This window comes from Dromaius novaehollandiae, chromosome 25, assembly GCF_036370855.1.
Source record: "Dromaius novaehollandiae isolate bDroNov1 chromosome 25, bDroNov1.hap1, whole genome shotgun sequence".
Taxonomy (NCBI): domain Eukaryota; kingdom Metazoa; phylum Chordata; class Aves; order Casuariiformes; family Dromaiidae; genus Dromaius; species Dromaius novaehollandiae.
This window is the reverse complement of record NC_088122.1, coordinates 4,302,176-4,323,848: the sequence shown is the minus strand read 5'-3', so window position 1 is coordinate 4,323,848 and position 21,673 is coordinate 4,302,176. Positions and strand designations below refer to the sequence as shown.

Below are 21,673 nucleotides of genomic sequence, written 5' to 3'. Positions count from 1 at the left end.
GGGAATTTCCTGCCCAGGCCATGCCTGCGGTTTCCAGAGGACCATGGCCTGACACGAACTGCCATGTCCCTGCCCTGAGGACGAGTGTCCCTTTGCCCCCTTGGGAAGATGCTCCAGCAAGAGCACTTGTGGCTGGCTCCTGCCTGAGGCTGGCTGCCAAAAGGACCATTTTAATGATAACACAGCGAGTAGAGAACTTGGGGAAGGCTCACATGGAGGCTCCACAGGCTTTGGCCAAATGGCGATGGTCCTGGGGAGCTCCTGTGGAGGGGAGTGGGTGCCTGATGGCACGCCGGAGAGTTTTGATACCACCAGCTGGGGAGAACATGGAAAGGGGCAGTACTGGGAGGCCCCACACCCGTATTGCCTCCGGAAACTGGAGGGGAGTCGAACACACTGGTGCAGGGCAGGTGGCCGCTGTGACACCAACCATGGTGGAAAGACGGGTCTCCATCACGGGTTGGTGGTGCCCAGGGGGGACAGGGAGGCCCGAGGGCCCTGTTTGTGGGGCCTGGGGGGGACAGGGAGGCCTGGGGCCAGGTTGGTGGTGCCCAGGGAGGACAGGGAGGCCCGGGGCCGGGCTGCTGGTGCCCGGGGGGGACAGGGAGGCCCGGGGCCACGCCAGGGAGCCGCTCGGGGCCGCGCCGGGGAGGCCCCCGGGCCCCACCGCCGGGCCGGGGATCAGCCCCGCGCCGCCGGCGGACGAGCGGCACCTGCGGAGCGCAGCCCCCTTCCCGCGGCGCGGCCCTGCTCCGCCCGGCGCCGCCGCTGCGCACGCGCGGGCCGCCTGGGCGCGGGATGGCGGCGGCGGCGGCGGGAGCCGTGCCGGCGGCGGCGGTGGCTGCGGCGGGAGCGGAGCCAGCGGCGGCGGCGGCGGCGGCGGCGGGGCCGGGGGAGGAGGCGGGCGCGGGGCCGCTGTGCCCGGGGCCGCTGCGCCTGGCTCGTCTGCCGCTGGCGCGGGTGAAGGCGCTGGTGAAGGCCGACCCGGACGTGAGCCTGGCCAGCCAGGAGGCCGTCTACATCCTGGCGCGGGCCGCGGTGAGGCCCTGCCCCGGGTGCCCCCCGCTCCCCGCCGGCTCCTTGCGGCTCCTTTGGGGCGAGGGAGCCCCGGCTGGGAGGTAAAACCCGGCCGGGCAGGGGCCTGGCTCGTCCCCCCAGCTGGGCGTCGTGGTCTGGGGCCGGTGGGTCCCCGAGCGAGGCCGGGCCCCTCCGGAGCCCCCGTGAGCGCCCGCCGCGGCCTTCCCGCCTGGGAGGGGACCCCGAGCCGACGGCGTCACCGGCCTCCTCGGCCGCGCAGGCCGGGATGCTGGATGGTCCGGCGCGCAGGCTGCAGCTGCCGGGCTGGCTCTGGGCGGATGCCCACGGGCAGCCGTCGCTCGGCCGCATGCAGGATGCCAGGGCTTTGCGGAGGTGCCAACAGGGGACATGAGCGGCTGAGGGGTGGTGGCGTCGGGGGCTGACCGGGAGCGAAGGGAGAGGGCAGATGTCCCGAAAGCGTCACCCCAAAATGGAGCTGAAAGGGGAGAGGGAGAGAGCTGGGTGGCACGCTGGACGGGGATGATGCACTGGCTCAGTTTGACGTCCTGACTTTTGCAGGACGGTAAAATCTCTGGGTAAATCGGTGTGATAAATCTGCTCTTGACAAGCATGGTTAACGCCAGCTTTAAGAGACGAGAATTCCCTTTGAACCCATGCTCAGAATATTGTTACTTGCCATTTCTTGTTTTGTCGATATTAGACCTCTTTTTTTGCGAAACCCATCCCAGAGCAACGCTATTCACGGATCCTCCTGCCCCTTAGTGTTTGTCGGGCTCATTTTTGAAGCTTTAGATGTGCTTTAACACCTCGTTTCTCATGCATTCTGTGGTGCTTTCAGTATCTGTTGGATGTCGACCCATTCACTTGGGTTTTTCTTCTCGTACTTTTTGAGGGTTTGAGAGGTTTGTTCTCCCTGCTCTCTTGTAAGAGTAACTTCCATAGCTTGTCCTAGCATTCATTAAGTAGGCAGAACTGCTGTGGGAAATGGTGGTAGCTCACAGTCCTTGCTGAGGTCTTCTCCTGGAACATATGATTTTAGAAACTCTGCTTTCTGTGTTGCCTGTTGATTGCATGGAAATTTCCAGGGACTGTGAGCATCAAATTTGTTCCTGTGCAGCCCAAATTTAGAAATACTGCTGACAGAAACCTTGGAGAAGGTGAAGAAGGGCTGGCTGGGCTGGGCTCTCCATACTGGAAATACATCTCCCTTTTTTAAGAAGCCTGCTGAAATCTCCTGTCCTGGTACGGTCAGCAATGCTCTGAGGTTGTAGCCATCTCTGTGATTCAGATTTGGCTGTGGGAATCTGCTGCTTGTCTGCAGAGCTCTCGTAATGTGCTCGGCTTGATGTTGTGGCAGGAAAGCACTGGGCCTTTGCTGGTGCAAAACCTGGGAACCTCGTGTCTTAGTTGCATCAGTGCTAGTAAAGCTCTGCCTTTTTTGTGTGGATTTCCTGCTTACCTTGGACTGCAGGCCTAGAGTTCGTGACACATAAATCAGAACAGTGTCTACAGAGGGGGGTGGTTTTTTGGAAAGGGGGGGGTGGATGGACACAGGTGAGGTTTGATCCGTTGGATGTCTCTTGGTGTGAGCTCACAGCGAGATTAGTAGGAGCTGGCTTCCGTGCTGTGAGCTTCGTGCAAAAGCATCCACGTGCAGACTCTTGTCTCTCCCTTTCAATATCTTCCTGCAGTAACTTTTAGGCGTGCTGCTAGGCGTTTACTTCCGACAGCTGAGATACCACTGGGTGGCATGCGAGGACAGTGGCTTAATCCACTTTATCCACTGAGTGCAGGACACATTTCATCCTCATTCAGAAAGTGCCCTGTGAACAGCTGATGAGCAGCTGGTCTCCCCGACACGTTCAGAGGAACCATCTCTAATTGTCTAATTATCTAATGCACACTCAGCCTGCTCTCCTCCCTTGTTACTTCTCGTGTGCGTTACTGTCCAACAGTAATTGCTCAACAATTTCGCTTGTTATTTTCAGGCTATGTATTGGAAGGGGAAATCTTAAGATGAAGATTCTGGTTTCTTCCTAAAATCTTGTAGGACCTTTCTTTTTCCTCGTTGCCTGCAGAATGTTCTCTGCTTCCTCTCATGTTCTGTGTGTGAAGCTGCCTTGTTTTTGCTTTGCAGGAGCTGTTTGTTGAAACGATAGCCAAAGATGCTTACGTATATGCTCAGCAAGGAAAGAGGAAAACTCTGCAGAGGAAAGACCTTGGTAAGCGACTAGTTTTTTTGCTCTCCTTGGAAAAGATGAAGGATCTGTCCCCCTGTGGTGAAGCAATCATAGGTGCTTCTCCTTTTTCCAAAGATGAGAGAGAAAAGGTTCTTTTCTACCAAATATTATGCTAATAATTTTGCATACTATCTTCAGAACAAATAAACCTCTTTGAAATTGGTCACTGTAATGTAATTTAAATTTGAATACTGATATTTGTAGCAGATGCAAATATGGATGTAGGTTTATCTATGTTAATTGTTATCACTTTGCTTTACAGATAATGCCATTGAAGCTATTGATGAATTTGCCTTTTTGGAAGGTGAGTTTCTGCTTGGTTTAGTTTGGTTTCAATATTTTGTGTAATCATCTCCTTGTTGGGAGAGGAAGAGCTTAATCATTTGCAGAACCCTGTGTTACACTTCTTTAATGGTTAATGGTGTAACCGGTTATGTCCCTCTCCTCTCTCTGAGGTGGAACGCTTAAAAATCAAATGGAACCTGAGGCGCGTACAGTACTTTCTAGCTAGATTTGTTCTTACTCTTTTGTGATTGTTTAGACTTTTATTGCATATTGCCTTGGCAGTTTGTAAACAAGTTACAGTTGTTCATGCACCTGGATGTCTGTTATCTCTCTGATTTCCAAGACTACTTTTTGCATTATTAGGTACTTTGGACTGAGCTGGTCAGAGGAGGAGCCCTCTGGAGAAAGAGACTGCAGAGATGGACACAGGGTGGAAAACAGAAGGATGAGAGTTTGAAAATAGTTCCTAGGATTGAGACACTGACATGGCAACCATAGTGTTTTGTATAAAGTTTAAGTTGTTGTAAGTTCATTATTTAAAATACATATTTTTTCATAAATATTTTGTATGTCATTTCACTGTGCCCTGTAGTCATGGTGAAAAATGCTCCCCAGCTTTCATCATGTAAGACAGCAGTTGCGCAGAGTAACTGTACCTGCCACTCTCCAGGTACTCTGCAGCAATACGAAGCCTTCCGTGGGAATCAGGCTGGCTCAGATCTCCAGGCATTTTTTTTTTTTTTATGAAAATGTATTTTTCTTTGTATGTGTGTGTTTCTTAGCCAAACACAATTAAATTTTTTGTTAAATAGCTGTGCTGATTTCTCCTCTGTGTTGCGGGGATGAAGGGGGTGGTTTTCCTGTACGCACTATGGCAAATGAGATCGTACTTTGGAAAGGATGCCTTCTAATGGTGTTTTACTTCTGCTAATCATTTCCTCAAGGCATCTGTCTCAGTGAAGCCTAGCTCTCTTCCAGGAACTGTGTGAGCTCTGAGGAGACTCAGTTCTTGTCCCTAGGAGTGTGCAGCTTCCATAAATTTCTATGATCCCTGCATCTGTAAGTAGTAGCATGACAGCTCTTGTAGCCAAAAATGCAGTCAGTACCCTATTTTGAATGCTGGATCGGTGTCAGATGCATTACGCTGCCACCACTGTTCTCCTGCTCTCTGTCATTCCTAAATCTAGGAAAAAAACTTCCCTGGGAATTGGATCTAGTCCCTGTGACTTGCGCTTGGCAACTAGGGGCAGAGATCATAACTTCTGTAATTAAGACACACATACAGCAAGCATTCGGAATATATTGCCGCCCTAGAGAGTGGTGTGTTTGCAAAAGAGAGTCCCTTACAGCGCACACACTGTCTGTGCCTCTTCTGATTCCAAGACTCAGCAGACTGGTACTTTCCTATATGTATTCAACAAGCTAGAAAGGAAGATGCATCCTCTTGGCTCCAGGGTTCAGCAATACTGAAGAGAGGTAAAAATGGAGTTTCAGGCCTCGCCTTGTGGTTGCTTTTTGATGGGGAATGTGTTGTCATTGCTAATGTGGCTCTGAGTCTTACCGTGTTGCAGTCTGTTATCAAAGGGCCAGTTTTGGTCTAAGTTCTGATGTCGTGGAGGGACAAAGGAGGGTTATCTCTTGATTAAAAAGGCCATTGAATGCGATGGGTGAGGTTGAAGGATGCATGTTTCTTTCAAATGAGGGGAGTTGAAAGTGACTCCGAGTTACCACAAACTCAATTAGTTTGAAAGTGGTGGTAAGAACAAAGACCCCCAATGGAGCGACCCCAGGCTGTGGGCAAAAGCAGTCGCTCTCAAGAAACGCTTTGAAGTTTGCTCAAAGCCTCATCCGTGTAGACACGTTGTGGATGAGATGCCATCGCTCTTGAGCCGCTCTAGGTGTTTGTGCAGATCACAATCTGGGAACATTTGCCGGCAATATGCAAACCCATTTGTCTCCGAGCTGTTCACCTTCTCGCCTCTGAGGGAGGGTCTGGTATAAGTATCTGGGACACTGGAGACCTTTCGGTGTTGACGTGTTTCCCAGGGTGCAGCTATGCAGGACCCACTAGCCGTAGTGTTCCTTGCGGGGCTCTTGCATGCTCCTGTCTTTGCCAGTAAGTTCCTTTTTTTCGTCATCTTGCGGCTCTGCCTTGGGCTCTTGCGTAGGAGAGAACAGGGCTTGTATGGGTGTGCAGAGAGGTGCAAGGCTGTGTGCAGGCTTTGTTCCTCTCTGACGCCTTCTGTACAAGAACATTGCCTCTTTCCTGCTATCCGCTGCTGTCTGAGCAGCGGAGGGATTGTGTGCGCTCAGCAAATGATTTAAGGTTTGTCTCTGAGGAAACCGCTGTGCATTAATCTTGATGGGAGTTTATAGCTTGCGAGCTGCTTTGTGCTGTAGCCGATGCTTGAGTTTCATGTGAAATAGCTTGCTCCTTATATCCTAGCTTGCATTGCAGTAACATGTAAGTAGAAGAGACCAGAGGACTGCTGTCTTATGAAAGAACACTGCTAAACAGCCTTTTTTTAGTGTAATTAATCAGACAGGATATTTAACCTAACTGGCCAGATCTTAGAGGTCAAATGGGTCATGTCCTTTATAACTACTCTAAATCTATCTTATACCGAAGCCATTTGTTCACGACAGCGGGTGTCGGGAGTCTTGTGCGTGGAGCTCAGTGCCTCCTCCTGGCTAAAGCAGGAAAGCCAACGAGTTGTAACTGGGGTAATGCTGAGCTTGGTGCTTTGTGACCGCAGGTGCCGGAGCCATCAGCAGAGAGAGCGAGCAAAGGAACCTGTTTGCAGAGAGGGGCTGCTGCGGGAGACAGAGCTACTTCCTCCACGTCGGGCATGGTGAGTTCTCCCTTTGCCTGCAAGAAACCTGGATCCTTTAAACTTTCCCACTCAGGATTCACCTAATATCCTTCAGACGTTTCATTATGTTGAAGTTATCCTAATCTCTTTTCCCTTGGGAGATTAAGGGCAGAATTTCCCTAGATATGCTGGGGTCTCCTCACCCAATAATCCAACGTTAACAGCATTTTTTGTAAAATAGGAACCAGTGAGTAGCCTGGCCAATAGGTCTGTTCATCTGCATGAAACAGGCTTCATCTTCTGTAGCAGTGTGTTGCGTGTGGTTGATTTCCACATCAGGAAATGTGGCTGAACTCTGCGTTCGGATCCTTTTGGTACTGTGTGAGTTCAGGAGTATTATGGGCTTTTGGTTCTCAGGATTAATCTTGGAAAGAGTGTCAGTTAGAGGACAGGACATCCTTAGTTTACTGTGAAGAGAAAGTAGGAAATATCTCCAACTGTTCATCAAGGAAATAGCTGTGGCCTTCAAAAATAGCCCAGAGTCTTGGTTCCTTTTGCAGTCAGGAAGGGTACGTAAAATCAGCTTTAGCCTCTTTTAGCAGAGATGTGAAAATGACTTTAATGCATATGACTGAAAGTCTGAGGTTTCTTCAATAAGATTTACATCATTTTTCTCAGTGCAGCAAAGCAATGCGGGAAGAATAAAACCTTCACTGTTGCAGCCTTTTTGCACTTTTGAGCCACTGCAGGTAGAGCCGGTTGAAGACGTTTCCTCTCCCCTGACTGCTTCTCCTGGCCCTGCAGAAATGCTGGTGGAAGGGACTCTGAGGGTGTAGTGTGAAGCACCATTTTGTGGATCAGGGTTGAAAAGCATCCACAAGAATCACTGGGGAATGGCTGGCTGATATGCTGCAAATTTCTGCTTAGTTTACTGCTCGCTTGCTTCCCTGTGCAAAGAAATCCTGAGGCAACTAGCAGCAGGTTTAGTCCAAATGTGACTTTAAAATGTCTATACATATTTTCTGCTGCAATGCAGCATGGAGGTGGTGGATGTGTCTTGCACTGATTCTGTGAAGATCAGTGTTTAAATCAGTGCAAAATGAAACTTTTGCAGAACACACCATGTTTGCAACTCCAGTAGGTTAAAGCAAATGAATTAAAGTGTTATTGAACTACTCAGCAGACACACACAGGGAAGAAAACTGGCCTTAAAATATGGTGAAAAGAGGATTTATGTCAGCCAGCCCTTAGAGAATGGACAACATTATTGGGAAAAATAGCCCATTTTAGAAATATTTCCAGAAGAAACAGCTATTAGAAAATACTCACTGGAATTTCACAGACTCGAAATACAGCAAAGTAAATTGATTTAAGTCCTGTCTGCTGTGGTCCCTGGTCTCCCCCTGTCTCTCCTCCATGGCTGTGTTTTACACGTGAATATGCCACGTGCATCTCTGGCTGCATGATCCCACCCTCCTTTCTTCTGGCACTGGTGCTGCTGTGGCAATACAACAGGTACAGGGAGCCGACTGAGCTGTGAAATTAGGATTTTTAGGGCCAGATTTGTTTTCAGCTTGGTCAGCTCTGTGGACTGGTTCCTCAGGCTCTATTATGAAATGTTTTTCTTCTGATCTACAACCGGAATGAATGCACATATGGCACTTGTGAAAGGCTTCCTCTGTGTGGTTTCCACGTGTGGTGTTCACGCTGAAGGAATCCCATTCCCAGCCAGACTTCCTGAGGATGAACCATCTCTTTTTGTTTAGTGTTTGTGTCATGCTTGTCAAGACAAAGCCTTGGCTCGAGCCCAGGCCTCCCCAGCATCATGCAAATTGTAAGTAATAATCCTTTTCCAGGGCTGTGGGGATTATGAGTTTGTCCATCTCATGTTTCACAGATGTCTCTGGCAGTCCTGTAAGTGTGGATGTTGGAAAGTGCAGGTCCAACTGTCAGTCCCAGCGGATCAGCTCCCACCATCCCAGCCTCCTGGGGCTCTCCAGACACACTTCCATGCTGGATTTTCTTAAAACTAAGAAGGTGAGAAATGTGGGTTTGTGTCATCCCCACAGCAGGAGCAGTTGGGTCTGGGTGAAGGTCACACACTGGTGGCTGGGCCTGTGATTTCATATACGTTTTAAAATACCAGCTGCACGCTTTCAAGTCATTTGCTTCTGCAGTGGAGTAAACCAGTCACTGAGCATCTTGTCCTGCCTCAGCTTACAAGCAGTGGAGTATAGAAGTTGGACAAAAAGAAACCATCCAGCAGTACTAGAGATTTCATGGCAGAGAAAGAGCCAGAGTTGAGCTGGGTGCTGAGAAGGTGTATTACAGTACCTGCCTGCATGCTCAGAGCAGCATCCAAGTGTATTTCTGGGCTCCTCTAGTCAAGCAGTGAGGCCATCACAGCCACATCTGCTCTGTAGGAGAGCTGGTGTCTTATTTTCAGAGCGGCCAGAGGCCTTTCCCTGCCTGGGTGAGCAAAATTGGCACAATCATTTATTTCATGATGCATAGCAATACCTGGCCTTTGAAGTGCTTGTGTCCTTCCCTTATCCTAGAAGTCACTAGAAGGAGCCTGTGCATTCGGGGACACAGCTATGCACAGACTGTAACGCTCTCCTTGTACCAGGAGAGTTGAGGATGTCTCATGTCCCATCTCTGTCCTGTCTAGCACCGGGATATCTGAACCTGGAGAGGGAATAGGAACAAGCTTTGCAGGATGCTGCACCTGTGTGTTTACCTGGGTGTCTGTAACTGTGAAAATACTGCTGTTGTCACCATTGTGGTGACACTACGGGTGCAACATCTTCCAGGCTGGCAGGTCCACATTTATTCCCCGGGGCTGTTGTCACTTTTTATGCTGGACCTACAGCACAGGGTGAATGAAGGACTGCTTTAGCCTTTACAGTTTGGCTGGTGGTAGCAGGGTTTCTGGAAATAAATGAGTTTGTTATAAATATCAAAGGCAGCACTGCAGCAACACAGTGCTGCCATGCAGGAAGAGAGAAGTAAAAGCTGAGTCAGTTCCAAGTCAGAAGAGGTCTTTATAAGGGACCTGATGCTGAAAGTGGTTCTCCATGGCTGTGTTTTACACGTGAACGTGCCACTTGCCCTGTTCTATGCAGCTGCAGGTCAGACATCCTGATTCGCCCCTGTGGCCTGGAGCTGAGCGTTCCTGCTCACCGGGTTCCTGCTGTGAGCCCACCCGCGTGCACGTGGAGCGGCTCCTGCTCTTCGAAGGGGTCCGGGAGGTGGAGGTGATCGAAGGCTGTCAGTGTAGCACATGCCCCGAGGAATGTCTCCGTCTCCCAGCTCTGAAGACCTTCTTTCCAGACTCTCCCTGGGAGGTGACGGTTGACGTGGGAAAGTGCTCCGACCCAGCCTACAGTGCAGGTATGGGAGTGATGGAGGGCTTCCCTTCCCTGAGAAATAGGGGGAAGAGCCCTTCTGTGTGATCAGCACCTTTTCTGCAGCATGAGAGCTCAGAACAAGATCTAACACCGCTCTGGTCTGCTACTCAAAGCCTTTTGACTTGCAAGGGAATGAGACTGTAGTTCATACTGTCAGGACTTGGGTTTTCATTTCCGCTCTGTTGCTGTGCCCTTATAGTGCAAGTCTGCAGGTGAAGTAATAATTCTTTGCCTCTGTGCGTGGTTTGAGGATGGAATTAAAACCACCTCGTTATAAGGAAATACCTTTTACCTGGAATCATAGAATCACGAAACAATCCAGGTTGGGAGGGACCTTTAGGAGCCTCTACTCCAACTCCTCTGCTCAAAGCAAGGCCAGCTGGACCAGGGCGCTCCAGGCTGTTTCTGGTTGAGGTCTGAGTATGTCTAAGGATGGAGATCCCACCACCTGTCTGGGTCCCTGTTCCAGTGTTTGGCCACCTCCATGGTTTTCCTTATATCCGGTGGGAATTTCCCATGTTCCAACTTCTGCCATTGCCTCTTGTCCTGTCCCTGTGCCCTTCTGAGAAGAGTCTGGCTCCATCTTCTGTACATCCTCCCATTACATAGCTGTGGACAGCAAGAGGATCTCCCTTTTGTCTTCTCTCCTCCTGGCTGAACAAAACTATGTTCCTTGGCCTCTCCTCAGATGTCCTGTGCACCAGCCCCTAACCCTCTTGATGGCCTGGGCTTGGCTTGCTCCAATCTGTCACTGCCCATATTGTACCGGGGAGCTGCAAACAGGGCACAGTGCCCCACATGTAGTCTCAGCAGAGCCAGATAGAGAGGAATAACCCCTTCCCTTGGCCAGCTGGCCACACTTCTGGTAATACAGCTTGGCAAGCAGTTGACCTTCACAGCAAAGGCTCTGCTTACGCAGCATTCCCGCTGTACCCTACGTTCTTGGTGGCAGTGCTGCTTAGACTGCCCAACCACATCCCCATTTATGTGGCCCCCGCCCTGTTCCTTCCCATCCTTTCCTGGTCATGCCATCGCACCCACACAGCTGTTTGCATGGCTCTGCGGCAAACTGGACCATGGAACCATTCCAGCCAGAAAAATAACCTGATCATGAAAAATGCACTGAAAATAGACTGAAGTAGGGTTGGACCAAGAGATAAATACACAGCAGGATGATCCAGATAGATTCCTGCCTGTTTTGCTTTATAGTGAATATTGCATTGAATTTAGATGAATGCAGTCTAGAGTACACCCTATCTGGACTGATATCAAGGCTTAAAATTGGGAGTTTTGTGATAAAAACATAAGCTGTTGCTGGCCCTAAACAACCCTTCCTTGTAGCTGGGAGCAGCAGAGTTCCTTAACTAGTGATAGCTAAGAAATGGAGTTTCATTTCTGACCTTCTGAAGTGTCCTTTCGTCTCAGCATCAGTGAACTACATTGATGTTTCAAAAATCTCTTGGAAGTGGAAACTCCAAACTAGATGGTTCCAGACAGATCAAAACCTTCCACTGGGATAAAGTTGAAATAGTTCATTTTGACTTAATATTGTGTTGTCTTGTGAGTTATCCCACGTATAAAATAACCTGAGAGTCAAGTCAGTGAAGTTGAACTGATCTGGTTTTGTCAAAATGAAAAGTCTTATTGAAGTGATTTCCCACAACTGCTTGCTAAAATCAGTTAGTTCTCTTTAAACTTGTTGATGTTGTGTTATTGGCATTTCTGCATCTAAAACCATCCTACCGAAAAGCTCTCAGGCAGCTGTGACATGGCTGTGCAGCAGCCACTAGGGAGGGACAGAGTCCTGCCATCCTCATGGGGACTGGAAAAGCAGCAGTGGGGCCTGAGCTTAGATGGGTTGGGAAGGCCGGATGGGTGGCCGAGAGGATAGGAGCTGGAGGGGCTTTGCTTTTGGATGTGTGTACAGTCATCCGAGAGCTTTAGGAGAGATCTGCACACAGGGACTCTGCTCCTGCAGCTGAGCAGCATGTGTAATCCTGAAGCAAGACATTGCAAAGGGAAAGGAAAATTAGGCAGTGTGAAGTGGTTTTTTTTTCCAGGAGTGGGAGAATCAGTGGAGACATTTACTTCCCAGATGTGTGACTGGAAGGTGCAGGTTGATGGCTGTTATCTGCAGAGTGGTTAATGGAAGACAGCTCATTCAGTGATAATGGCCCAGGGCTGGGAAATGCGGACTCGCTCCCAGCTTTGCCTCTGTCCTAGGGCAGGTCTCCGCACTTTCCTTCTGGATATTCCCCTTTAAAGTCAGGCTGAGATTTCAGTGTGATTTTCAGTGGTAACATTAGGTAGGTTGGAGTCCTGGAGAAGGATGTTAAAATCTCACCCAGAAATACTGGGCTTCCAGAAATTAGATGTGATCTTCTGTCCCCCTTTTGAGGCATTCCAGAGAGATTTGCTTTCGGGAAGTGCTGTTCCCTCTCCTGAAAACCAGGTGCCTCCGCTCCTCCCCATTCTGCTCCACAGTCCCAGCTCCCCATGCCCAATTCCAAAACCAAAACTCACGTTCATGCCCGTACCTACAGCTGAGGGAAGAGCTGCACTGGTGCCAGTGACATGCAGCTGCCAGGCTGGGTTTTGTCCTGATGTTTGGCTCTCATGTGTCAAGGAAGGTCTAGGGGAGAGGGAGTGGTTCAGGCATGGACCAGCTTGACCGCTTTGTAGCAGCACCCTTGGGAAGCGCTTCCCCACCGAGTGTCTCCTTGTGAGATCGGCCCAGCGCCAGCACGGGACCGTGCTCCTGCGGCACAGTTGGACGTAGCATCTTCCTTGTGCCAGCACGGGGAGATGCTCTCTCCATCCCCCAGCCCCGTCCGGCTCATCTGCTCACGTGGAGACCTGAGAGCCCAGCAGAGCCCAGCCCAGCAAGGCAAATCCTTTGGTGGTGTCTGGCCACGCAGACAGCCCAGCGCCAAGCGGGGGACGAGGGTGATGGGGAGCTCACTTAGCCCGTGGCAGGGGCAGGTCTGTGTGAGCCGGGTCCAGCCATGGTGGATCAGGTCCCTTCTCCTCCTGAGGCCGGCTGCAGATACCTTGTAGGAAAGCTGGGCTTTTTTATTTCATGTAATTGGGAAGCAACTGGCATCCCTGAAAAGACCAGGAGGACAGTGGACACCAGGGTGAACATGAGCCAGCAGTCACCTTCTCTGCAAATAAGGCAAATCCCATCTTGGGCTACGCTGGGAGGAGGGCAGTGGGATGAAAGATCGTGCAGCGGTGAGGCATATGGGAAACTGTGCTAAAAAGCTGGCTTGCACTGACGGGTATTTGCAGGGGTTTATTGCAGCTGGAAGCATCGGCAACCGGGCAGGTTGTGGAGCAGCCAGAAATTTCACATGCAGGATGGGTGGGCGTTTGCTCCCTATCAGTTTCGTAAAGGAGCGCGGATGGAGCGTGGATGAGGTCTGGCTGTCTCAGGGTGGGCGTCAGCAGGAGATGGGCTGACATGCAGCTATTTACTTCCCTAGGATTAGGAGGAATTTAAAACACAGGTGTCTCAAAGGGAGCCGGTGACCTGCAGCTTTTTGGAGCAGCTTCACTCAAATTGCAGCTTCACTCAAATTTCACACTAGGTTTCAGGCGTAGAGGAAGCACCTTGCTTTGGTGATCAGCATAGCTGGTGTGTGCTGATGCTCCAATTCCCTTGCTGCACCCTCTTGTCTAAATCTCTGCTATCCATTTCCAGCCCGTTAGGATGGTACAGAAATAACCCAGCGAGGAAAGTGGATGGTCTCCTGCTCCTCGTGTGTGACTCAGCCCTCTGAATCAGAGGAGCAGAGCCAGCGCGAGGAAGGCGTCGGGAACCCATGGCCAGGAGCTGGGGGGGCCGACCTGCCCCTCGGGACCGCGGGGTGCTGCTGCACCGGCTCGGCTTTCTGCCCGCGCGCCGCGGTAGCTCCTTGGCCGCGTGAGCTGCTCGGAGACTGGGCTAGAGCCGGGTCGTGCTGGGGCACCCTGAGCAACTCCGGAGAGAAATGCCCAACGGTTAAATGGCAAATAATGCTCCCCAGCTCCCTGGGATGAGAGCACATCTCTGGAAAAAGCTGCCCCATGAATATTTTATGTTCAAAGACCTTCTTTCTCAAAGATAATGTGTGATACTTCGTACCGTCTCCCTAGAGATGCGACTTGTGAGGGATCAGATGTTTCTGCTGGTACTCGGTGTTTTCATCCGGAATAACCTCACTTTGCCCCGTGGCCTGAAACTGAGAGGGAGGAACAAAATCTACAGCTGAGGCCCTGAGCTGGCAAAAGAAATGAGCCCCAAACCACGGGGAAGCTCGCACAGAAAGCCAGCGCTCTCTGCAGCAGGCGTTGGGCCCTGGCGCCTGAGCCGCGTCTGCTCCGCGCGTCGGACCCGCGGGGAAGAGGCTGCAGCTGCAGCGGCCTCGGATGCAGGCCCAAATTAAATTTCCTTCTCATTTCCTTCCAGATGGACTTTCCTGCCTACCCACGAAGTTTAACACTGCTCTGGTCAAAAACCCAGGCGGCAGGGAGGTGGTTCGGACTCTGGAGAACTGCGAAATGAAGGAAAAATGCTATCGCGTCTCCCAGGTGGAATATTATTACGAAATTGTTCACAGCTCTGCGGGACACAGAGAGGAACGGCTCAAGGTTGGTCTCCTACAGCTCGGCCTTCCCTCCCGTGGGCTCAGCTGGGTCGCTGCAGCAGCACGCTGGATTTAAGTGGTCCAGCGGATGCTCTGATACAAGCAACTTCACCGCAGTAGAGCTAAGCACACCCTGGCCACAAACTATTGTTGTAAAAATCACACATGTAAATTATTCTACTGGAGAAAATGTATTTTACTGCCACCAATTTGTTTACACACCAGTGCCATAAAGTAACAAACTGCCATTTCTTTGCGGTGAGAATTTATTTTCGAAATAATTAAGGGAACAGGTATTTATTTAAAATATGTCTTACGCTCCAATAGTAACATTTCATTTCAACAGAGACTACTCCCTACTTCAAGATGGGTTTTATGCAGTGGTGCCTATGGCTCAGAAAGCCCTGGTGTGCCCCCCAAATACTTCTCCTTACAAATGTGCCTCCCTGCTGCCCTTACATTACAAGACCGATGCCCCGGTGCCCACGCCGCTGCGGTCTGGCTGTGTATTCAGCCCAAGGATGCAGGTGGAGGGCGGCTGGTCCCCTGGGGTGTCCCCAGCCTGGCGCTGCAGGGGATTTTCATGCCTTTGTTTTGTAAATCTTTGCAGGAAATTGATGTGGGAAGGTGCTTGGGCAGCTGCTCCTCAGGGGATCCCTGCTTGCTTAGGTAAGCACAGCTGCCAGGATTTCAGTTTGTCCCCCCCGTAACTTCAGTGAAAGCCCTGCAGCTACGCAGGGTCTTGGATGCTGCCGGAGAGTTTTCCCGGCACGTCTCATTCCTGGACACGTTCAGTCAGGTTCGAGCTGCTTCTGGGAGCCTTTGCAGTTTCCATTCATCTTCAGTAACGTCTGTGGTTCCCAGGGCAGGATTTGGGAGGGTGACACAGAAAGAGGTTTTGAGCAGCACGCAGAGTTCACCCTCTCGGACGTTTCTAGACATGTAGCGACTGGCTGCGAGGTCAGAGATAAAGGGAGCAGCGTCTGCTCCGTCGCTCTGAGGGATGAAGCACTTTGTGCTGCCCGCAGACGAGCTTAGCACGTGTGGCTTGTTTGCTGGGAATGTGGTAAATGCAGAGGGAAGCCAGTCTAACTGCAGGGACATAAAGAAGCCCTGTTCTCCGTAGGCAAGGAGGGAGGAAATGGTTTGCTGAGTTATGCCGGGAGTAAGGAATAAAAACTCCCTTGTCGAATGTCCCCCGGGAGAGAGCTGCCTCCCTTCTCCCCCCTCCCTTGCCCAGGGCATCTGCCCTTTTTCCAGGTGATAAAAAGCAGTGTCTTGGTACTGTTCCTACTGCCCTGTCCTCAGTGCACTGTCCATTGACCTAACGGGGTACCAACAGCTGAGGACAGGGGCTTTTTGATCCACACGTGTCACCTGAAACAAGCAGGACCCCAGACTGTGGCCTGGGAGCCCGTGTGAGCTCTGGGAGCAGGCAGGAGCCCTGCGCCCGGCCCTGCCCCGTCGGTGGGGGACCCCAGGGTGCCGGGAGGAGCGGGGGCCGCGCCACCCTTCCCCGGGGAGTCACTGCCTTGTCTCTACCCGCAGGGAGTCGCAAGGCGGAGAGAAATGTCTGGTTCGGGGAGAAGCTGCCTCCGGCCGCTGTGCCCCTCACCGGTACGACGTGCACACGTTCAGGAGCCGCAGGGACCGCGTCCGCACCGTCCTCGCCATCCGGCAGTGCAAGTGCAGGGGCTAGCGGCTCCGGGGACCGGGCGTCGGGGCGTGAATGAAGCTGGGCTCGCGCACGGCCCTGCCCTGTGTCCTGCGAGACCCCTGCCAGACTGTCTGTACCATATGTAAATGAGAGAAGGCTATTTTATGAATAAAAGATATTTTAAGCAGCGCTTGTATAAATCAGCTGCCTACAGAATATTTGGCAGCTTTTAAAGTAAGCATCGTGGGCAATTCGCGGCTCCCTGGGGTGCCGCTGTTCAGCTCCCTGGCCCCTAGGTCTGCGCAGGCGTCCCGGGAGGAGCCCGAGCGCGGGGCTACGGGGAGGAGGTGGCCGTCTGGCACGGGCCCCAGGGCCTTACGGGCCCCAGGGCTGCTCCCGCAAGCTGCTCCCATTTGCAAAACCTGAAACAGGGAGAAAAGAAGGAAAGGGGGAGCATGCGGTGGGGAGAAGGCAGGGGAACACGTTGTGAGCAGAGGTGGGGATGCACATGTCCCCTCTGCAGTGTGTCCGAGCCCGGGTGGACCAGCGTTATCCCGTGGGGGACACGGCTCTGGCTGGCGACCAGGAATGTGCCCAGGGAAGAGGAAGGAAAGGGTCCAAAGGATTTGAATAGTTTCCTCTTTCGATTAACGCAAGCCTGTGCCACATGCCTGCAATTGCCTCCCTGTGTATTCTGGATAATTAACAGCCCTTTCACCCTCCAAACATCAGGTTAGAATAAATTATATATGCCAACTGGCCAAGCAGCCTGCAGCTTTTCTCCTAATCGCATTAGCCTGGAAGTCTCCCTGCCCTGCGGCAGCCGGGATCCGGACCTGCCCGGCCGGGGCGCGCGGCTCCCTTTCCGCCTGCTCTGGGCCCGGAGCGGAGACGGGCGAGCGGCCCGGCCGGGGCTGCGACTCGAGACGGACGGACGGACGGCGCCTGCTCTGCGCCGGCAACTTCCCCTTTCCTTCCCAAGCTGCTAGGGAGAGCCAGGATCTGAGGGTCCCGCTGGCAGAGATTTCCCTGTTCACAGGTCAATCTAAGAGCTCACGGGCTTTTCTAATCCTGCTCCTCTTATCTGCTGTGCTGGCTTTTAATGCACAACAGTGATTTTTCTGTTAAGTCATGGGGCATTAAAACAAATGCCAAATGTGAAGAGTCCACACGTCCTGTTTCAACAGATCTACCTCTGTCAACGCAGCTTCTCTCTGGTTTGGGTATATTAACAAAGAATTGGCTTTTATCCCATCATCCTGAGTTCATAGGGTTCTCATAATATTTCATTAATATCAATCATACAGAAGTTATCAGCAAATGCCCTTCCTCTAGGAAGCCCAGTTGTTTATTTTCTTAAAAAAAAAAAAAAAAAGCTTAATTTCAATTCTGTTTCTCCTGGTGGTGGTGAGTCACTGCTAAAACACAACACATGGCATCATTGCAAAGGAACGAACTGCAAACCCCGGTACTGGTTATTTTCTGCTGGAAACCCACTTTACATGATTTTTTTCTGCTTGCAGAGCTTGTTTGTGCAGATGTTTACAGCGGCGTGTGCCGGTGGGAAATGCAGGTGAGGCTGCAGTTCATCCGCACACCAGCACCAGAGGGGCCCCCCGCTACCTGCACGTCTGATACAGGGACGACTGCCCGAGACACCCGCGTGCCACGAAGCGCCTGGCTGTCCCTCGCTCCGGCGGGGCTCCCCATCCCGCCACGAGCTCAGCTGCGGTGCAGGGCCACGGCCGGGGTTTGCAGCCTCGTCCAGCCCGTAGAGGCTGCCCGGTCCCTCAGCCTGCGCCCTTGGGACGGCAGCCGTGACATCTGCGCCCGGGCTGCCCTGAGCCACCCGAGAGAAAACGATGCTGCTCCTGCCCGCGGCCCCGGCCTTCCCTCTCCCTCTTCGCTCAGGGCTGACGAATTCCTCAACACAAACGTCCTCCTGTTTGTCCCATTAGTGCCATCATTAAAAACCAGTTAGTCTCCCAGGGAGAGCAAACGCAGCCCAGCCTGGGCCTTGCCAAGGGACCCGGCAGCCGTCCTGCCCCCGGACCCGCGTCCCCTCCGAAGCCCGGCGCAGGTGAGCCGTCCTCCCCGGCGCTTGTGTACTGCGGCTAATTGGCGAAGGGCGCTGGGGAGCCCAGCTTCGCACCTTGTTAGCGCGGCAATTAGCTCTCTTTACCTCCCTGATGGCTCATGTGCATATTTGACTCCAATCCATCTTTGGGCCGAGTTATAAAGGTGGTGCCGGGGCGCCGGCGGGAGTCGAGCTGGGGCTGGGACAGGAGAGCCATGCTGGGGACGGTCCTGCTCCTGCTGGCCCTGGCGAGGCCGGTGGCCCCGGACGGCGCGGCCAGCCAGCGAGCCGAGGCGCTCAGGAGGCTCCTGGAGGTCTTCGGCATGGAAGACCCCCCGCCGCCCCCGGCTCATGTCAAGCAGCCGCCCCAGTACATGGTGGATCTGTTCAACACCGTGGCCAACGCGGACGGCGTCACCAAGAACCCCGACATCCTGGAGGGCAACACGGTCCGCAGCTTCTTGGATAAAAGTAAGAGCCCTCGGCGGGTGCTGCGGTGCTGGGGATGGGCTGGGGGGGCCGGGGGGGGGCGGGTCGGGTCCCCGTGTCCCTCTCAGTGCTGCGCGGCCGCGGGCTGCGGGAAGGGGCCGAGAGCGGCCGTCGGAGATCGCTGCCGCCCGGGTTGGCTCCGCTCTCTAACCCGTCCTTCTCCTCAGTTCACAGCGACAAGATGCATTTCCTCTTCGTCCTGTCCAGCGTAGCCAAGAACGAGAAGATCCTGACGGCGGAGCTGCATCTCTTCCGCCTCTGGCCGAGGGCCACTGACGGGCCCAAAAGGCACCACTTCTGCCAGGTGAGGAGGGGGACGGGGCCGAGCCTGTGCCTGGGGACGCCGCCGGCTCTGCAGTCGCTCGTCTGCAGGCAGAACAGCCCGGTTCTGGCTCACGCGTGGCCTCTCGGAGCAGCTGTCCTTCTGGCTCGGCAAAATTAACACCCAGCATCACCCCATTTCGGAAGCGCTGCACAAGGGGTTGCAGTGGTTTAACTACGGCAGTTTCTTAGCAGTGATTCCATCTTGGGCAAACACCAGCTCAGACTTCAGAGGTTTCTGACCGCCCAGACTTGCAATTCCCCCTGTCGCTCTCTCTTTCTCTCTTTTAATATCTATCTCAGCGGTGTTTCCCCTCCGGCAGGCGCCGGTGGTAACTGCCCTTTGCCTCCTTCCTCAGGTGAGCATCTACCAGGTTCTGGACAAGAGCAACCCGGACTCGCCCCAAGGGAAGAAGCTGCTGGCGGCCAGACTCCTCTCGCTGCAGGGCTCCGGCTGGGAGGTCTTTGCCATCACCCAAGCTGTGAGTACCCGAATTTGGGTAGTATGGAGGGAAAATGCTCATGCCCCGCTGCTGGCTCACGCTGCGCTCCCCGCTCTGCTGCCGCGAACGTGCCTCGTGCTGCAGCCTGGAAGCAGCAGCAGCCCCTTCCCCGGCCCTGGGGTGCACGAGCCTGGGGCTGGGCAGTGCCAGTCGGCCCCTAGCAGGGCTCCGGGCTGGGGGACGGGGGGTGACAGCCTGGGGACCTGGACACCAGCCTCCCCCGCCCCCATGTTGAGCTGCCACATCGCCCAAGGGGCAGTGGCTCGGCTGGCCTGGCCGGGGACGCTTGTCACCTGCCGTGGGGACACCCCGGAGCAGGGCCCTCACCTCTCCTGCGGTGACACCGGTTTTGTTCCCCAGGTTCGCGACTGGACGGAGGACGAAAGCAGCAACCAGGGTTTGTTGGTCCTGGTCCACAGCCTGGGCGGGGGCCCGCTCGACCCCCCCGCCGTGCAGTTCGCCTCTGGCCGGGACCACGAGAGCAAGAAGCCCATGCTGGTCCTCTTCACGGACGACGGGCGCCGGGGAGCATCCCTGCCCCCCGCCGCCTTCGCAGGTGTGCCCCGGCTCGCAGGGTGCCACGGGCCCCGGGTCGCAGTGTGCCCCGGGTGGGTGGTGGTGCCTGCTGCGCTGGTGCTTTTAGCTATTACGGGTGTTGCTTAAGCCATGGGAGACAGGGTGATGGTCACTGTCCTGGCAGCTCCGACTGTACGGCTGGCAATCCCAGCAGAGTCCAGAAAGCCAGCAGAAAGCTTTCCCCCCCCCTACTTTTCCCTGTTTATCCCAAGTATTGAGGAGGGCATGCTCCTTCCCCGAGCAGAGTCCCTGGCACACCGTCCTCTGATCTGTAACCGCCTTTGGAAAGCGATACAGGAGCTGCAAATGACAGCGCTTGCTCCCTGCATGGTGCAACTGTTAAAACCTGTTCATTTTAGGTTCTCCTAAGAAACGAGAACAGGGAATTTATGAAACTTGTAGCTGGTACTCAGGAAAATTCAAGGCTCGTTCTCCAGCCAGTGGGAGCAAGCTCTTTAGCTGGCTTAGTCCGAACATGGGTGCAGGCTTGCAGGCATGACTCTGGATTTTGTGTGCGCTGGCTCAGCTCCACTCTGGCAGTGTGAGGCTGTCCGCTCTTGGTGGCTCTGCCTGCCCTGGTCTGGCCGTGACCGAAGGGCTCCGTGTGCCAGGCAGCGGCAGACGGACGAAACCCGCAGCGAGGGGTGGCCAAGGCTGCTGCGTCGCTCGGTCCCTCGTTTCAGGCTCGTGCAATCCCTAACGGCATCATTTTCTCGTTTCTGGCAGATCTACAGCCTCAGGCTCCCGTTCTCCCTGCTAAGATGACGGTGCCAAAACTGAACGGGCCACGGAGTACGCGCTCGCTGGACCGGCTCCAGCCCTGCCAGAGGCATCCCTTGTCCGTGGACTTTGAGGAGATCGGCTGGTCCGGGTGGATCATCTCGCCGCGGGGGTACAACGCCTACCACTGCAAAGGCGCCTGCCCCTTCCCGCTGGGCGAGAACATGCGGCCCACCAACCATGCCACCGTGCAGTCCATCATCAACGCCCTCAAGCTGAGCGAGGGCGTGAGCAGCCCCTGCTGCGTGCCCGACAAGCTCTACTCCATCAACCTCCTCTACTTTGACGACGACGAGAACGTGGTCCTCAAGCAGTACGACGACATGGTGGCTGGGAGCTGTGGCTGCCACTGACGCGGGAGGGACAAGAAGGTGCTGCCGCTGCCACGTCGGAGGCCGGTCCCGCTGCCCGCATCCCTCCGAGAGCCCCGGGAAGCTGCACAGCGATTTCCCCCGATGCACAACTGCTCTGCAAGAGTCTCCATCCTGCAAAACCCCTCAGCGGTGCCAAAGAGACCAGGGGGAGCAAAGCAAGGCCGTGGCTGGCTCTCCCCGCCATGGCCAGGGTGGCTTCGCCCCGGCAGTGCCTGGGAAGGCTCAGGGCCGAGCTCTGATTAAATTGACCCAAACAAGCACTTGCGATTTGGGAGCCCGGCGAGGGGGATGGCTCCATTTCGGGGTGCCCCGCGGAGGGCGTGCAGGTCTCCTTGCTCACATGAAGGCTTCCTGCAGGCTGTACTATATGTATATAGCAAGAGCACTAATATATGACAGAAACCGCCTGTACAGTGGCCTGTAAATGTCTGTACATTGCTGCATTTTTGTGACTTGTAAAATGAATTCAGAAAATTAAACCT

The 21,673-nt window shown here is 53.6% G+C and overlaps 3 protein-coding genes across 3 annotated transcripts; all 3 read left to right on the top strand.

The window, feature by feature from the left end:
* Window positions 1-752: 752 nt before the first annotated feature.
* Window positions 753-4,376, top strand: POLE4 (DNA polymerase epsilon 4, accessory subunit). Its single transcript, XM_026105415.2, has 4 exons — window positions 753-1,038; window positions 3,176-3,260; window positions 3,541-3,582; window positions 3,927-4,376. The coding sequence occupies exons 1-4, from the start codon at window positions 799-801 to the stop codon at window positions 3,938-3,940; spliced, it is 381 nt and encodes a 126-aa protein (XP_025961200.2). The 5' UTR covers window positions 753-798; the 3' UTR covers window positions 3,941-4,376.
* LOC112986243 (uncharacterized) lies at window positions 3,958-16,258 on the top strand. The gene is made up of 7 exons (XM_064497255.1): window positions 3,958-4,086; window positions 6,320-6,415; window positions 8,274-8,413; window positions 9,502-9,769; window positions 14,237-14,418; window positions 15,025-15,083; window positions 15,963-16,258. Exons 3-7 carry the CDS (start codon window positions 8,387-8,389, stop codon window positions 16,111-16,113), a joined length of 687 nt encoding a protein of 228 aa, XP_064353325.1. The 5' UTR covers window positions 3,958-4,086; window positions 6,320-6,415; window positions 8,274-8,386; the 3' UTR covers window positions 16,114-16,258.
* An 87-nt stretch (window positions 16,259-16,345) lies between these two features.
* LOC112986252 (bone morphogenetic protein 2-like) lies at window positions 16,346-21,673 on the top strand. Its single transcript, XM_026105423.2, has 5 exons — window positions 16,346-18,619; window positions 18,805-18,941; window positions 19,318-19,440; window positions 19,822-20,017; window positions 20,764-21,673. The coding sequence occupies exons 1-5, from the start codon at window positions 18,268-18,270 to the stop codon at window positions 21,168-21,170; spliced, it is 1,215 nt and encodes a 404-aa protein (XP_025961208.2). The 5' UTR covers window positions 16,346-18,267; the 3' UTR covers window positions 21,171-21,673.

Bases quoted from the DNA above. Each gene is read 5' to 3' on its own strand.
- LOC112986243 (XM_064497255.1), top strand. From the start codon at position 8,387: ATGCTGGATTTTCTTAAAACTAAGAAG. The intron at 8,414-9,501 runs GTGAGAAATGTG...TGTTCTATGCAG, and splicing joins ATTTTCTTAAAACTAAGAAG to CTGCAGGTCAGACATCCTGA. The intron at 9,770-14,236 runs GTATGGGAGTGA...ATTTCCTTCCAG, and splicing joins CGACCCAGCCTACAGTGCAG to ATGGACTTTCCTGCCTACCC.
- POLE4 (XM_026105415.2), top strand. From the start codon at position 799: ATGGCGGCGGCGGCGGCGGGAGCCGTGCCGGCGGCGGCGGTGGCTGCG. The intron at 1,039-3,175 runs GTGAGGCCCTGC...TTTGCTTTGCAG, and splicing joins ACATCCTGGCGCGGGCCGCG to GAGCTGTTTGTTGAAACGAT. The intron at 3,261-3,540 runs GTAAGCGACTAG...TTTGCTTTACAG, and splicing joins TCTGCAGAGGAAAGACCTTG to ATAATGCCATTGAAGCTATT.
- LOC112986252 (XM_026105423.2), top strand. From the start codon at position 18,268: ATGTGCATATTTGACTCCAATCCATCTTTGGGCCGAGTTATAAAGGTG. The intron at 18,942-19,317 runs GTGAGGAGGGGG...CTCCTTCCTCAG, and splicing joins AAAGGCACCACTTCTGCCAG to GTGAGCATCTACCAGGTTCT. The intron at 19,441-19,821 runs GTGAGTACCCGA...TTTGTTCCCCAG, and splicing joins TCTTTGCCATCACCCAAGCT to GTTCGCGACTGGACGGAGGA.